The sequence below is a fragment of the Trichechus manatus genome, unplaced genomic scaffold, assembly GCF_000243295.1.
Source record: "Trichechus manatus latirostris isolate Lorelei unplaced genomic scaffold, TriManLat1.0 scaffold00161, whole genome shotgun sequence".
Classification (NCBI taxonomy): Eukaryota; Metazoa; Chordata; class Mammalia; order Sirenia; family Trichechidae; genus Trichechus; species Trichechus manatus.
In genome coordinates, this window is record NW_004444097.1 from 4,056,838 (window position 1) to 4,073,907 (window position 17,070).

General features: G+C 37.1%; 1 protein-coding gene across 5 annotated transcripts in view; it reads right to left on the reverse strand.

Annotated features, from left to right (window-relative positions):
• CEP152 (centrosomal protein 152) overlaps positions 1-17,070 on the reverse strand; it is a 102,981-nt gene that overhangs the window by 42,917 nt on the left and 42,994 nt on the right. For all 5 annotated transcript variants that reach the window (XR_002825615.1, XM_023740652.1, XM_023740654.1 and 2 more), the window contains 3 exons: positions 16,877-17,040; positions 6,029-6,227; positions 232-360 (listed from right to left, as the gene is read on the reverse strand). Coding sequence is in view for 4 of the 5 variants with exons in the window: in XM_023740652.1 (XP_023596420.1) it covers positions 232-360; positions 6,029-6,227; positions 16,877-17,040 (492 nt within the window). In the remaining variant the exon portion in view is untranslated. The remainder of the gene's footprint in view (positions 1-231; positions 361-6,028; positions 6,228-16,876; positions 17,041-17,070) is intronic.

Consider the following 17,070-nt stretch of genomic DNA (forward strand, 5'->3'; position numbering starts at 1 on the left):
AGTAACTGACCTCCTGATGAAACCACTGCCCAAGACCACTAGTAACTGACCTTCTGATGAAACTACCGCCCAAGGACCACTAGTAAAGGGAAATAACTGGCATCCATAATAGCCTACTAATAAACTTGTTACTAACTCACATTGCCTCTTTGTCTTTGAAAAGTCTATTATATACACTGTATTTAATGAAGCCACGAAAATTCTTGTAAATATAGGAAAAAAATTAATCACCTGATTTTGTTGCTGTAAAACTTGAATTTCATTTTTAAGTCGCAGAATATCATCTTTGACAATCATGTCAGAAGTAGAAGAGTTGGGCCATAATTGATTAGTTGGTGTCTCTGAGCTACCTGTTTTAGTCTGATTAAAAAGAAGTTAAAAGTTATTCAGGTTCTTGAAATTTTTTTAAGTATCCATTTTTAAATAAAATCACATTTACAAAGAAATTGCAAAAATAGTTAAAATAATTGCCATATACCTTTCACCCATCTTCTCTAAATATAGCCACAGTACAATGATCAAAACCAGGAAATTAACACTGGTACAATACTATTTAATTAATCTACAAAACTTATACAAATTTCTCAATTTTCCTCAAATGTCCTTTTTCTGGCCCAGGATCCAACCCATGATCTCACATTTCATTTAGCTGTCCCGTCTCCCTAGTCTCCTCCTACCTAGAACAGCTCCTTGGTGTGGCTTTTTTTTTTTTGTCTTTGAAACCTATGATATTTTTTAAGAGTACCAGCCAGTCATTTTGTAGGATGTCCCTCAATTTGGGTCTTTCTGATGTCACTTCATTATTAAATTCAGGACATGCACCTTTGGCATGAATGCCACAGAGGTGGCGGTGTGTCCTTTCTAGTGCGTCGTATTAGAGGCATGTGATATTGCTATATCTCATCAGTGATGATGTTTAACTTTAACCAGTTGGTTAAGGTGGTGTTAGCCAGGTCTCTCCATTCCAAAGTTACTTTTTATCCATTTGCAATTACTAAGTATCTTATGAAGAGATCCTTTGAGACGATGTAAATATCCTGTTTCTCACTATACTTTTCACCTACTAAGTTTAGCATTTGTTCTATTTCTGTATTTGTATCAGTATGGACTCATGGATATTTATTTTATTCAACAGATAAAATTTTTAAGACTAATGATAGACTTTGGTAAATTGCTTTCCAGAGAGGTTATACATATTTATACTGTCAGGTAGTACTTGAGTCTGTCCAACTCTCTTCACCTCCAATAACAGTGATTATCTTCAAATAATCATTTTATTTAATGGGGAAATCTAACAATTGCCTTTGTTTGCATTTCTTTTTATTGCCACCAGAGTGAAATCTCTCACATATCTTCACTGTTCATTTGTTTATCTTCTCTGGTTTGTCTCGTTATATAACTTTGCACATTTTTCCTCTTGTAATCTGTTTTCCTTTTCTATTTCTATAAGTTCTTTATTCATTTAAACATCATAAAGATGAAGACATAGTCTCAGGGGACATCTAGTTCAATTGGCATAACATAGTTTAAAAGAAAAAGTTCTACATCCTACTTTGGTGAGTAGCGTCTGGGGTCTTAAATGCTTGTGAGCAGCCATCTAAGATACTCCACTGGTCCCACCCTGTCTGGAGCAAGGAAGAATGAAGAAAGCCAAAGACACAAGGGAGAGATTAGTTCAAAGGACTAATGGACCACAACTACCACAGCCTTCACTAGACTGAGTCCAGCACAACTAGATGTTGCCTGGCTACCACCACCAATTGCTCTGACAGAGATACAACAGAGGGTCCTGGACAGAGCTGGAGCAAAATGTAGAACAAAATTCTAACTGACAAAAAAAGACCAGACTTACTGGTCTGACAGAGACTGAAGAAACCCCAAGAGTATGGTCCCTGGACACTCTTAACTCAGTACTGAAGTCACTCCTGAGGTTCACCCTTCAGCCAAAGTTTAGACAGGCCCATAAAACAAAACGGGACTAAATGGGCACACCAGCCCAGGGGAAAGGATGAGAAGGCAGTATGGGACAGGAAAGCTGGTAATGGGGAACCCAAGGTCGGGAAGGGGAGAGTGCTGACACATCATGGGGTTGGCAACCAATGTCACAAAACAATATGTGTATTGTTTAATGAGAAACTAATTTGCTCTGTAAATGTTCATCTAAAGAATAAAAAAAAAAAAATCAAACTAAATAAAGATCATAAAGATTTTTAAAAATACCTAAACCAAAAAAACGAAACCTGCTGCCATCGAGTCAATTCCGACTCATAGAGACCCTACAGGACAGAGTAGAACTGACCCATAGGGTTTCCAAGGAGCAGCTGGTGGATTCCAACTGCCGACCCTTTTGGTTAGCAACTGAGCTCTTAACCACTGCACCACCTGGGCTCCTAAAATGTACTACAAGGTATATAGAAACCAAAAAATATATCTGTACCTTTAAGATGTTCCTACAAGAAACATGGCAAAGAGACTACATAGTAAATATTTTTACTTTGAGAGGCTTTAGGGGGAGGATTTTGATGACCCAGCGCTCTTTAAAAAGATGTTGAGGGAAGTTTGAGCTAATATGTTCTTTCTCTTAATATATTTCCCTATAGCTAGCAGAGAAGTTCAACTAGATTTCTAACCACATATTCACTCTGTAGTCACACCAACTTATATACTATGCTCATGGTTGAAATGTCTTTTCTATCTTGTCTCCTGAATTTGTCCTTCAGGACAGAGATCAAATGTTCCCTCCTTAATGACTTCATTAAGGCCACCTTATCATCCCACCCCAACCCAAGTGTCATGGATTGAACTGTGTCCCCAAAAATATATGTCAACTTGTGAGGCCATGATTTGCAGTATTGTGTTGTTGTCTTCCATTTTGTGATCTGATGTGATTATCCTCCATTTTGCAATATGTTGTAAATCCTAACCTCTATATGTTCAGGATCAGTGGAGGGTATATATTGAGTCACACCCTTGCTTGAGTCACACCTTTTATCTTACAAGAGATAAAAGGAGAGAGAAGCAAGGAGAGACGAGACGGACCTCACAACCACCAAGAACGAAGAGCCAGGAGCAGAGCACATCCTTTGGACCTGGGTTTCCCTATGCTAAGAACTGCCTAGACCCAGGGGAAGATTGAAGCAAAGGCATGCAGAGATCTCCAAGGAATGCTGGGCCCACAGATGTTGAAAGGAGACAATGACCTTCCCCCAGAGCTGACAGAGAGAGAAAACCTTTCTCTAGAGCTAGTGCCCTGAATTTGGACTTCTAGATTCCTAAACTGTGAGAGAATAAATTTGTCTGTTAAAGCCATACACCTGTGGTATTTGTTACAGCAGCACTAGATAACTAAGACACCAAGTTATTATTCCTTCTCATAGCTCTTTGTTCATAATTAGTATCTCCCTTATTATACAGGTGCCCTGGTGGGACAGTGGTTAAGAGCTATGGCTCCTAACCAAAAGGTCAGCAATTTGAATCCACCAGGTGCTCCTTGGAAATTCTATGGGGCAGTTCTACTATGTCCTATAGAGTCACTATGAGTCAGAATCAACTCAATGGCAATGGGTTTATTACACACTTATAGATATCCATCTCTGTATATAATCTGCACTGTTAAATATGGTAGTCATTAACCACATGTGGCAACTAAGCACTTGTTATGTGGCTAGTCCAAAATGAAATGTGTAAAATGCATGCCAAATTTCAAAGACTTAGTACAAAAAAAAAATCATATCTCATTAATAATTTTTATATTGATTTACATGTTGAAATGAGAATATTTTAAATATATTAGGTTAAATAAAATATACTATTAAAATTGATTTTAATTCTTACTTTAATGGGACTATTAGAACATTTAAATTACACATCTCTTGCACTATACTTCTACTGGATAGTGCTGTTCTAGATTCTAAGTTCCTTCATGGAATGGCCTTCGTTTCTTTCATCACTGAACCCCACAAGACCCTGTACAGCATAGCTTAAAAAAATATATCCATATATGTGTATGTGTGTGTGTATATATACATATATATATGCTTAAATTCACTGATTTGCTCTTCCTCCACGTACCTTCCAACCACACTTTCTGACTTACAGATTAAATAAAAAGCACCATCAAAAAAAATATGAGAAATAAGAGGCAAAGGTAAAGTCTGAAGTTGTTCATGGCTAAATTTTATGACTATGAACTTGAGTGTTCTTGTATTACACTATCTGTTGGTTACACTACTACTTCATCTCCCTTTCCCTCATCTAGCAAGTGGATCAATAAATGTACTAATTTCACAAATATTTACTGAGAAAACATGCAGAAAATTATCAAGACAATATTCTCAAGAAATCCCTATATAGTAACCGAAGCAGAAAAGACATAAGCAGGAAGGGTTGAAAAACCAGAGTTTAGATGTAGAATGTTGAGAAAACACCTTAGCCAAAGAGCAGCTGGACAAAAAGAGTATTCAGCTATGGGACAGCCTTCTTTGATCTACTGATCAACCAGACTATAGAAGTAAAGAGGAAGGCTACAAAAACAACACAAGGTGTGCCCACCAACAACTGCCACACATGGGCAAGCATATCTGTGTAGCAAATGCCATTAGAATCTGCATCACAGAACAAAGAAAGCAGCCAGATAAGTTAAGGCCCAGACTCAAATTTGGGTTCCTATTCTCCTAAATCTTGGGCTATTCTCACCAAGAAGCTTAAAATAATGAACTCTAATCTCTCATACAAATTGAGACACACTCTTTCATTCTCACTTGTTTTAAGAAACACATGGAAACAAAATAGTTTTACTTAAAGACGTTAAATGTGGTCCTAGTAGATGAGTGGGGCTTTCTCATTTGGTGATTAAAATTGAAATCAATGCTGTACTCATCAAATACAGTTACACAGAAAAAGACACCAGCCTTGACAGAGCTTTAGAACACACTACTATTTCTGCAAAATAAATTACCCACAATTAAAATTCCATTACAATAAGCATCATAGAAGGATTGTCTTAATGAACACAACTCCTAATTAAAGAATCAGGATAAAAAATGGTACTAAAGCAGGAAGTAAAAAGTTATTTCCGTACAGGAGGAAAAGGAATATACCATCTACATTCATTTTTCCCTTTCCTTTCCATAGTTATTCAGTCTTTTATGTATTATTTTCTATTGGGAGACTAGATGGGTTGGGATTTGTGACATACAGAACGGGAAAAGGGCAGCTGTTAAAGAAGAGCAGCCCTAAGGACCTCTGAGATAACATGATTTTGTGGAAATAACCTTGGTCTATTTATTAGTCAGTCTCTGGGTGGCGCAAACGGTTTACGATCGCCCACTAATCTAAAGGTAGGCGGCTCAAACCTACCCAGTGGCGCCATGGAAGAAAGGCCTAGCTATTTGCTTCCATAAAGATTACAGCCAAGAAAACCCTATGCAGCAGTTTTACTTGGTAATATATGGGGTCTCCATGAGTTGGAATTGATAGCAATGGGTTTGATTTGCTTTTGAATTTATTAGTTGTGTGTTTTCACTTCAATTTGCCTTAGGATTTGCCTCCAGCCTCATGGTGGATTTCAGCTTTTTGATTCTATGACTCTGACGTCTCACCTTGATTCAGCTCCTCTCCCATCTGTACCTCTACAACATAATTTCCTTCTACAAAATGACTCTTGTTATAAGAACATGAGTCAGAGAACTTTCATAGGATTCCATTGTGGAGAATTTATTTTAACTAGATTTTAGAGTACTGTTGGTACAGGCCAAACTTAGGGCAATACAGACACCTTGTTATGTAGAATGATTCTTTGTATTTGTTGTAAAGGAATTTGACCTAATTGACATCGCATTTGCTAGGTGCCAAGACTAACCAGAAAATATGTTCCTTTAAGTGGCATTTCCTTCTTTAAACTTTACCTCTACAAAAGGCAATGAACCTCTGAAAGCTAAAGGTTTAATTTAAATGTGTAAAATATAAAAGTTTTCTTAACACTTTTTAAAAATAGTCCTTTAACTTTACAAACTCAACAAACATCAACCTTCATGCTTTTCTCATCCTTCTCCACTTCTTGGAGATCTTCAATTTTTTTATGACAGTCTTTGAGTTCATTTCGCAACTGGGAAACAAGCTGGCGCTTCACTGAGTTGCTACCCAGTAAACATTGTACTTCTGCTTTCAGCTTCAGAATGACTTCTTCTTTGGAAAGCTCTTCATTTGGGTCTTCTTGCTGCACAATGCTAATAGAGAAATTGCAATTTTTAAGATTAAATTTAGTAGCAAATCACGCACGGTAATTCCTTAAAAGCTACTAACCGATTTCAACTCATAGCTACCCTACAGGACAGAGTAGAACTGCCCCCATAGGGTTTCCAAGGCTGTATATCTTTACAGAAGCAGACTGCCACATTTCTCACATGGAGCAGCTGGTGGGTTTGAACTGCTGACCTTCTGGTTAACAGCCTAGCGCTTGAACCACTGAGACACCAGGGCTCCTTAAAAGTTACTAGCCATAGTGATAGCCATGTTTTGTGACCTGGTACTATACTAGTATTTCAAACTCTTTGTCATATGCAAGAGTACCTTTGCCATGTCCCCACATACAGAAATAACTTTATTCACAGGAAGACCATATCCAAGCTTATGCAGTCCTGCTGCCTCACTATAAGGAGTTTAGCTCTGTGATCTTCAACATGGCTTGCATTTTTGTTTTTGGTAAATTGCAGACTATATATGTATGCCTTTTATGACTCCAAAAGAAACATAAAAATTAAGAAAAAAAAAAGTATATATTAGCCATCCTAAACAATTCGTGTATCTCTTTTAATTTATTAAAACACAAGACTGGGTGAATATCTGAGCACCTGGGGGAAAAAAAAAACAGAAATAAAACCATGCTTAATATCAACCCAATGTTAAGTGTCAATAAATTTCAAAAAGTGGATGAGAATTTCTGCTTCTTATCACCATGGAGTAACAAGGAGCAGACTTATTATCCTTCTGCCTTAGATAACCAGGAAACTAAATAAAATATATGAAACAATGGTTTTCAATCATTCAAACAGCTCAGTATAGTGATACTGAGAAGGGAAACAGCCATAGCACAGAGAGGGGAAACCCAAACAGAGCTTTGCAGTCTCACGGAGCTGCAGAGAAAGAGTTATGGGGAGGCCAAATGTGAGAATTTGAGGGAGAAAACACGGGGCCAGAGACAGCTACACACTGAGAGAGCTCTAGAGATCTGGGTATGCTCACAAGGAAATTACCCTGAGGCCAGGAAAAGAACCACAGGTTTTCCTGGAATGGGGCTTGGAAGATAAACCTGGTCCTTGTTACTCTATCATGGCAAAAGGCAGAAATTCTCATCCCATTTTTGAAATTTAGATCAGGTTTAGTGCAAACTTTAGTCTGGGGCTATTCTGGCCCCATGATAAGGCAATATTTAATGCCCTGATTAATCTTCCTGTCTTAAACAACTAGAAACCAATAAAATAATGACTTTCAGTCATTAGACAACAGATAGTAGAGTACATATAGATCAATGAAACAGAATGGAGAATACAGAAATAGATCCACAGATACATGGTCAATTGATTATCAACAAAGATTCCAAGGCAATTCAATGAGGAAAGAAAAGTTTTTCTGACAAATGGTGTTAGATCAATTGGACATCATTATGGAAAAAAATGAACAACTCTCACTTTGCACTACTCTCAAAAATTAACTTATAATAGATCATAGACCTAAATGTAAGAACTAGAACAATCAAACTTCTAGGAAAAAATAGAAAAAATTTTGTGACCTTGGTTTAGGAAAAAAGAAATATTAAATAAAACATAAAAACCATAAACTATAATAGACATAAAAACCATAAACTATAATAGAGAAATTTGATAAATTGGAACTCATGAAAGCTCTTTTGTTAGCTCTTCAAAAAACGTGATTAAGAAAATGAAAAGGCAAGGCAGAGACTGGAGGAAAATGTTTATAGCACATGTATGAGATGAAGGGCTAGTATCCTGGAATATGTAAAGAACTCTTACAATTCAATAATAAGAAGACAAAGAACTCAATTAAAAAAAAAATGGGCAAAGGATTTCAAGAGACACTTCACCCATCAGTATGTACAAATGGCAAATATGCACACTGGCAAAAAAAAGAAAAAGGGAAAACAAACACATCAAAAGATGCTTAACATCATTTAAAAAAAACAAACCAAACTCACTGCCATGGAGTCTATTCCGACTCACGGTAATTCCACGTGTTACAGAGTAGAGCTGCTCTGTAAGGTTTTCTTGGCTATAATCTTTATGAAAGCAGACTGCCAAGCCTTTCTTCTGTGGCGCCACTGGGTGAGTTCAAACTGCCAATGTTTAAGTTAGTAGTTGACCACAAACTGTTTATGCCCCCAAGGACCTTTTAACATCATTGGCCATTGGAAAACACAAAATTAAAACCACAGTGAGATACCACCACATATGCACTAGAATGGTTCTAATTAAAAAAATTGATGATACCAAGCTTTGGCAAAGATGTGGAAAAACTGGAATTCTCACACATTGCTACTGGTAGTACAAAAGAGTACAGCCACTTTGGAAAAGAGCATTTATAGTATTGGTATCTAAATATAGCTCCTCTAATGTAACCATAAAAGAGAAAGCAATTTGGAGCATAAGTGGAAAGGAAGAGGAAAAACCCAAAAGATAATGAAAAAATTATTACAATCAATGAGAAATGCAACAAGTTATAACACAATATATAGAAATTATACATAGAAACAATAGCCTGTTAGAAAAAATAAAGGAAAAGAACACCCCATTTAAAATACCTAAGCATCAATTTAACAAGAAATGTGTAAAACCTAAACATGGAAAACTTTATAATATTCTTGAAAAACACAAAACAGATTTAAGCAAATGGAAAGACATACTAAGTTCTCAGATTAAAAAAGTTCAACACTGTACAAATGTCAACTCAATTTTCTCTAGGTGAATGTATATATTTAATGTGAACCTAATCAAAATATTATCAGGAATTTTTTCCTGGAGTAGGACAAGTTAATTATGAAGTTCCTTTTGAAGAATAAACAAGCAAGAATAACCAGAAAAACCCTAACAAAAACAGCACTTCCAAACAGATGGTAAAACTAATGTATAAGGCTAAATAAAGATTTAAGAGGGCATATTCAGTGAGTGAAAAGGCAAAAACTCCTACATATCAACAAAATACACACACACACAAGCAGCCAATAAACATAATAAACATATTTTTTAAAAAGAAGTTCAACCTCAGTCACAATTCAGAAAATGCAAATTAAAACCACAATATCACTACACATAAAATGGCTAAAAAAAAAAAAAGATTGACAATATCCAGTATTGACAAGAAAATAGAGCAACATGAACTCTCATATACTTCTGGTGAGGCATAAATTGGCATAATCACTTTGGAAAGCAGCTTGACATTATCTATTAAACATACATACTACGAGCAATTCCACTTCTAGGTATATACCCAACAGAAATGCATGCACATTGCACTAGGAAGCAACCTAAGAATCTATGAAGAGAATAGAAAAACTGTGATATATTCATACAAAAAGATACACACACATGCACACATATATATTGATATATAAAAATGAATGCACTATAGCTACATGCTACATGAATCTCACAAAATGTTGAGTGAAAAACAACCTATAGCCAACATCATACTTAGTAGAAAAAGACTGAATGCTTTCCTCCAAGGTCAGGTACAAGACAAGTATGTCCAATCTTACCACTTGTAATCAACATGATTCTAGTATTCTAGCCAGAGCAACTGGGTAAACAAAAGAAATAAAAGGCTTCCAGAGTGGAAAGAAAGAAGTAGAACTATCTCTGTTTGCAGATGGCATGATCTTGTATATAAAAAATCCTAAGGAATTCACTAGAAAGACTATTTGAACCAATAAGTGAATTCAGCAATGTAGCAGGATACAAGATAAATTATATTTCTAAACACTAATAATAAATAATCCAAAAATGAAATTAAGAAAATAATCCAGCAAAAAGAATAAAGTACCTAGGAATAAACTTAAGAAATGCAACACTGAAAACTACAAAACACTGCAGAAAGAAATTAAAGATCTAAATAGATGGAAAGATATCCCATGTTCAGGGATCAGAAGACAACATTAGTAAGGTTGCAATATTCCCCAAATTGATCTACAGACGCAATATAATTCCTGTCAAAATCTCAGATGGCTTCTTTGCTGATCCTAAAATTCATATGGAGATACAAGAGGCCCAGGATAGCCAACACAATACTGAAATAGAAGAACTATCAGATCAATGGAGGAGAATTGAGAGTCCAGAAATAAATCTCGCATTGGTGGTAAATTGATTTTCAACAAGGGTGCCAAGAAAATTCAGTGGGGTGAGAAAAGTCTTTTCAGCAAATGGTACCGGGGCAACTAAATTTCCACACACAAAAGAATGAATTTGGATCCCTCTCATACCATATACAAAAATTAATTCAAAATGGACCATAGACCTAAATGTAAGAGCTAAAACCGTAAAACTCTTAGAAGAAAACACAGGAGTAAATCTTTGTGACCTTGGGTTAAGCAATAATTTCTTGGATATAACACCAAAAAGAACAAGCAACGGAAGTACAAATAGATCAATTAGACTTCTTCAAAATTAAACACTTTTGTGCTTCAAAGAACATCGTCATGAGAGTGAGAAGACAACCCACGAAATGGAATAAAATATTTGCAAATCATATATCTGACGAGGGATTTGTATCAAGAATATATAAAGAACTCTTACAACTTGTAATGGTCAATTTTATGTGTCAATTTGGCTTGACTAATGGCACCCAGTTGTTGGGTCAAACACTAATCTAAATGCTGTTACGAAGTAGTTACATATGATTAAAGCAGTTGGCCTCAAAGCAGATTACTCTCCATAATGCAGGTAGGCCTCATCCAATCAGTTCAAGGCATTAAGAGCAGAAAGGAAGTTTTCCTTAGGGTATATTCTGCCAGAACTCCTTCACTCGTTACTCTTCCCATTACCAGACCTATGGATTTTGTGACACAAGACTGCAGGAATCTTTTCCCTGTTGCCTGACCTATGAATTTTGGGACACAAAACTGACGGAATAGTCAGCCTGTCGCCTGAACTGCATATTTTGGACTTGCCAGCACCTCACAATCAACATGAGACAGAAAGTAGATTAGTGGTTGTCTGAAGCTGGGAGGTGGGGGAACACCATTGCTGCAGAGTCAATTCCTCATAGTGACCCTGTAGGACAAAGTAGGACTGCCCCATAGTTTCCAAGGCTGTAATCTTTACAGGAGGAGGGAGCGGCTGGTGGAAAAGAGGCTACATTTCCTCATTTCTAAATTCTAAGCTAAAGGGTCTTATCATTAGCTTATTGGTTTCCTTCAGTATGGATTAAACCTTAACATAATGAAAACAAAAATCCTCACAACTGGGCCAATAAGCAACATCATGATAAATGGAGAAAAGACTGACGTTGTCAAGGATTTCATTTTACTTGGATTCACAATCAACGCCCATGGCAGCAGCAGTCAAGAAATCAAACGACGCATTTCATCAAGCAAATCCACTGCAAAAGACCTCTTTAAAGTGATGAAAAGCAAAGATGTCACCATGAGGACTAAGGTGTGCCTGACCCAAGCCATGGTATTTTCAATTGCCTCATATGCAGGTGAAAGCTGGACAATGAATAAGGGAGACCAAAGAAAAATTGATGCCTTTGAATTATGGTGTTGGCGAAGAATATTGAATATACCATGGACTGCGAAAAGAATGAACAAATCTGTCTTGGAAGAAGTACAGCCAGAATGCTCCTTAGACGCACGGATGGCGAGACTTTGTCTCACATACTTTGGACATGTTATCAGGAGGGACCAGTCCCTGGAGAAGGACATCATGCTCAGTACAGTAGTTCAGCAAAAAAGAGGAAGACCCTCAACTAGATGGATTGACAATGAGCTCAAACACAGCAACCATTGTGAGGATGGCCCAGGAGCAGGCAGTGTTCCATTCTGTTGTGTGTAGGGTTACTGTGAGTCAGAACTGTCTCAACAGCACCTAAGAGCAATGTTTATTCAAGAAGTATAAAAGAACAATATGTCTTCCCACGGTGTGAGATGTGGTGAACTAACTTTAAGCAGAACGTTCACTTTGCTCAGTTAACAAATTAGGCATCCCTAATTTCTTTTCTTACTGAATGCTGATCACGGAAATAGCACATCTTGTGCTCCCGCAGGGAGCCAAGTCAGAGAGCAGAGAAAGTACTTGCTAAAATAATTTTCTCTTCTGTCCTCAAGAGGGAAAAAGCCAGTGGTGGTGACCAGGCATAAGGCTTACTACTGAGCCCTGTGGAAGTCAGTTCCCCTAAAGCCAAATAAACTGTAGTCCCTTATGAAGCCTGCTGAGAAGACCAAAGAGAAAAGACATTCCACTTGTTAAATGTTTATTATTTGAGCTTAGCAGCCAACTATAATACGAGAGAGAGGAAGCTATCTGCAAGCTGCATACTGATTTAGCTACTCAAATTCCATGAAAATGAAATAGAACATTGAGGCTAAACCCTTATAACTTACTAGGCAGTAGCTTAAGGGAGGTGGTAGTTTGTAAAATAAGCTTGGAGCCACTGACATTTGGATCAGTGATTTGAAAGCAGCTCCAGTCAACAAAGAACCAAAATTGTCAGCCCTGGGGAAACCATTGCTTCCTCTATCCTAAGAGTCACAGTCTATCAGAGGAACGGTACAGATCTCCTCTCTCCTAGATCTCCTCTAAATTTGATCTGAGAATAAATGTTTTCAGTTTTCTTCCAAGCAGAATTATCATCTATTAAAATGCGAGTGGGTGGAATGACTATAAGCTAAACATTTCCTTCCCTTATCCCGTACTTCATTGAATGTCTTTTTGATGGACCTCAGTGACTACCCACTCTGTACTTTATTCTGCACAGTCATTCCCTTCTCTCTCAGTAGAAAGGGTCTGACATTCCTTTTACTACAATAATGGTCTGCTGTCGTGCGTTTAATTAATATCTATAGGAATATGCTTTAACTTTCTATAGGATTTTGGGTACAAGTGCTAATAGAAAGGGCAAAATTAGTAGAATATATTTTAATAGACATCAGGATGAAGTAAGCCTATTTGAAAAGATTAATATATATATGGTAAATTTACTACTTACCCAATGCTTGAGTTGATTATGGAATAAATGAAAATAAAGTAATAATGAATTGGAGGGGAAAAAAATCTTTTTTTGGCATGAACTAAATCTTTAATCCTCAAAAATAACAGACATAAAGAGAATGAAGTTTAAGGCAAAAAGGTTTCACTTTCATGTAAATATGAACATGCAGAAAACGGCCTGGCATCTAAAGTTTTAAGGTTCAAATACCAGTTCTGCCACTAATTATCTCTGTCTTCATGGGCAAAGAAGTTCACCTCTCTGAGCTCCATTTTTCCCAACTCAAAAATACATAACAATAGATCCTTCATTTTTCACGAGGTTGAAATGAGGATCAAGAATTTTTTACAAAGTATGCATCAAATTAAAAGTGGATTAATACAGAATCTGATCAATGATTTTAAGAAATCATATATTAAATAATATTAAATAATAATAGCTATTAAATAATTATTAATCTATTAAATCCCCCACGTATCTGTCAGTTTGTTATCCTTTGGGGGCTTGCATGTTGCTGTGATGCTGGGAACTATGCCACCGATATTCCAAACACCAGCAGGGTCACACATGGCGGACAGGTTTCAGCTGAGCTTCCAGACTAAGACAGATGAGGAAGAAGGACCCAGCAGTCTACTTCTGAAAAGGATTAGCCAGCGAAAACCTTACGAACAGCAGCAGAAAATTGTTTGATATAGTGGTGGAAGATGAGCCCCTCAGATTGGAAGGCACTCAAAAAATGACTGGGGAAGAGCGGCCTCCTCAAAGCAGAGTTGACCTTAATGACGTGGATGGAGTCAAGCTTTCGGGACCTTCATTTGCTGATGTGGACTCAAAATGAGAAGAAACAGTTGCAAGCATCCCTTAATAATCGGAACATGAAATGTATGAAGTATGACTCTAGGAAAATTGGAAATCGTCAAAAATGAAATGGAATGTGTAAACATTGATATCCTAGGCATTACTTAGTTGAAATGGACTGATTTTGGCCATTTTGAATCAGACAATGATATGATCTACTATGCCAGGAATGACAAATTGAAGAGGAATGGCGTTGCTTCATCGTCAAAAAGAATATTTCAAGATCTATCCTGAAGTACAGCACTGTCAGTGATAGGATAATATCCATATGCCTATAAGGAAGACCAGTTAACACGGCTATTATTCAAATTTACACACCAGCCACTAAGGCCAAAGACCAAAGATTTTTACCAACTTCTGCAGTCTGAAATTGATCAAACATGCAATTAGGATGCATTGATAATTACTGGTGATTGGAATGCGAAAGCTGGGGACAAAGAAGGATTGGTAATTGGAAGCTATGGCCTTGGTGAGAGAAGTGATGCTGGAGATCGCGTGGTAGAATTTTGCAAGATCAACGACATCTTCATTGCAAATAACTTTTTTCAGCAACATAAATGGTGACTATACACATGGATCTCGCCAGATGGAATACACAGGAATCAAACTGACTACATTTGTGGAAAGAGATGATGGAAAAGTTCAATATCATCAGTCAGAACAGGGCCAGGGGCCAACTGTGAAACAGACCATCAATTGCTCATATGCAAGTTCAAGTTGAAGCTGAAGAAAATTAGAACAAGTCCAAGAGAGCCAAAGTATGACCTTGAGCACATCCCACCTGAATTTAGAGACCACCTCAAAAACAGATTTGATGTGTTGAACACTAATGACTGAAGAACAGACGAGCTGTGGAATGATATCAAGGATATCATACATGGAGAAAGCAAGACGTCCTTAAAAAGACATGAAAGAAAGAAAAGACCAAAATGGATGTCAGAAGAGACTCTGAAACTTGCTTTTGAACGTCAAGTAGCTAAAGCAAAAGGAAGAAATGATGAAGTAAAAGAGCTGAACAGAAGATTTCAAAGGGGGGCTCAAGAAGACAAAGTGAAGTATTATAATGATATGTGCAAAGACCTGGAGGTAGAAAACCAAAAGGGAAGAACACACTTGGCATTTCTCAAGCTGAAGAACTGAAGAAAAAATTCAAGCCTTGAGTTGCAATACTGAAGGAGTCTACGGGGAAAATATTAAACGATGCAGGAAGCATCAAAAGAAGATGGAAGGAATACACACAGTCACTGTACCAAAAAGAATTGGTCGACGTTCAACCATTTTAGGAGGTAGCATACGATTAGGAACCAATGGTTCTGAAGGAAGAAGTCCAAGTTGCACTGAACGCCATTATAATGTTGGCAAAGAATACTGAATATACCATGGGCTGCCAAAAGAACAAACAAATCTGTCTTGGAAGAAGTACAACCAGAATGCTCCTTAGAAGCAAGGATAGTGAGACTACGTCTCACATACTTGGGACATGTTATCAGGAGGGATCAGTCCCTGAAGAAGGACATTGTGTTTGGTAAAATAGAGGGCCAGTGAAAAACAGGAAGACCTTCAACAAGAGGGACTGACACAGTGGCTGCAACAATGGGCTCAAGCATAACAATGATTGTGAGGATGGTGCAGGACCAGGCAGTGTTTCGTTCTGTTGTACACAGGGTCACTATGAGTCAGAACCGACTCGATGGCACCTAACAACAACAACAATCTATTAAATAACAATAATTTAATAATCATCATCATCAATTAAATACTAATAGCTATCATTCAGTGCCTAATATGTGCTAGGACACATCTCATCTCACTATTCTTAAAATAGATTCCCACTGTTAAAGTACATAACTTCTAAAATCTATTGCGGAGCAAACTCTTCGAGAGATTTATATATTTGTGTTTAGTTGTATGATACTTGAAGCACAAAAGGTAGTAAACTTCTCCTTGATATATCAAGTATAACACTTAGCACCTAATGCTTAGTTGCTTACAAGTATGTCTTCCTATCCCCAGACAAAACATAAGCCCTTGTGGGAGGGACTGCTTCTATCTTTATTCTCAGAGTCTTCCACAGCACCTTCCACAAAGCAAGTGCTTCTGAAAGGCACAGTCTCTCCTTCATTCATCCTGTAACTGTTAAAGATACCTAAAATGATACCCTCTTCCACTACCAGCACTCCCTCCCCATCAGCCCCTGGGAGGAACTCTAAAGTGCCCGCTTCCGTAAGATTGCTAAAATATCGATATTAAGTAGTGGTACAAAAGACAGGGAGCCCCTGGGTGGTGCAAACAGTTAAGCGCTTGACAACTAACTAAAAAGGGTGGCAGTTCAAACCCACCCGAGGCACCTCGGAAGACATGAGTCAGAATTGACTTGATTACAACAGAAAAAGACAGAATCTCCTTTTTAAAGAAAAACTAATGTTTATGTTCTCATATACCATTCACAAATGCAAGGTACTTGCTTGAAACATACAGTGTTAACATATAAAAATAATAAGCCTTCACCTTAAAACAGATAATGTTTTCAAATTAACTTTGTATATTTTAACTAAATTAACCATTTTAATGAAACTGATGTACATATTTGATGTTGAAGACATTAGTATAATATAAATACTCGAGGTTTCTGTTCATTTTGATTTCTGATATACTTCATTAAAAATTACTAAAACATACTGTGCTGTCCTACATTTAAGAACCTCTGCTCAGCTCATCATTTCCTGCCTGGTGCCGCCTGTTTACCAGGCATCATCAGTATTATTAATGTAGGTTCTTCTACAGTAAATTATCCTCTCAATACCTGTTAATTTTGGATTTTTTCCAGTTGACTTTTTTAATACCCAAATCCACATATGATTCAGTGAGTTCTATATTTAATTCTCCTTCTGAGTCACTCGGCAGTATTCCTAATTTTGCAGCAGATTCATAGAGAGAAATCTCATTTTTTAGTTCTGTTAGTTCTTCCTAAAACACAAAAATATTGAAAATTACTTT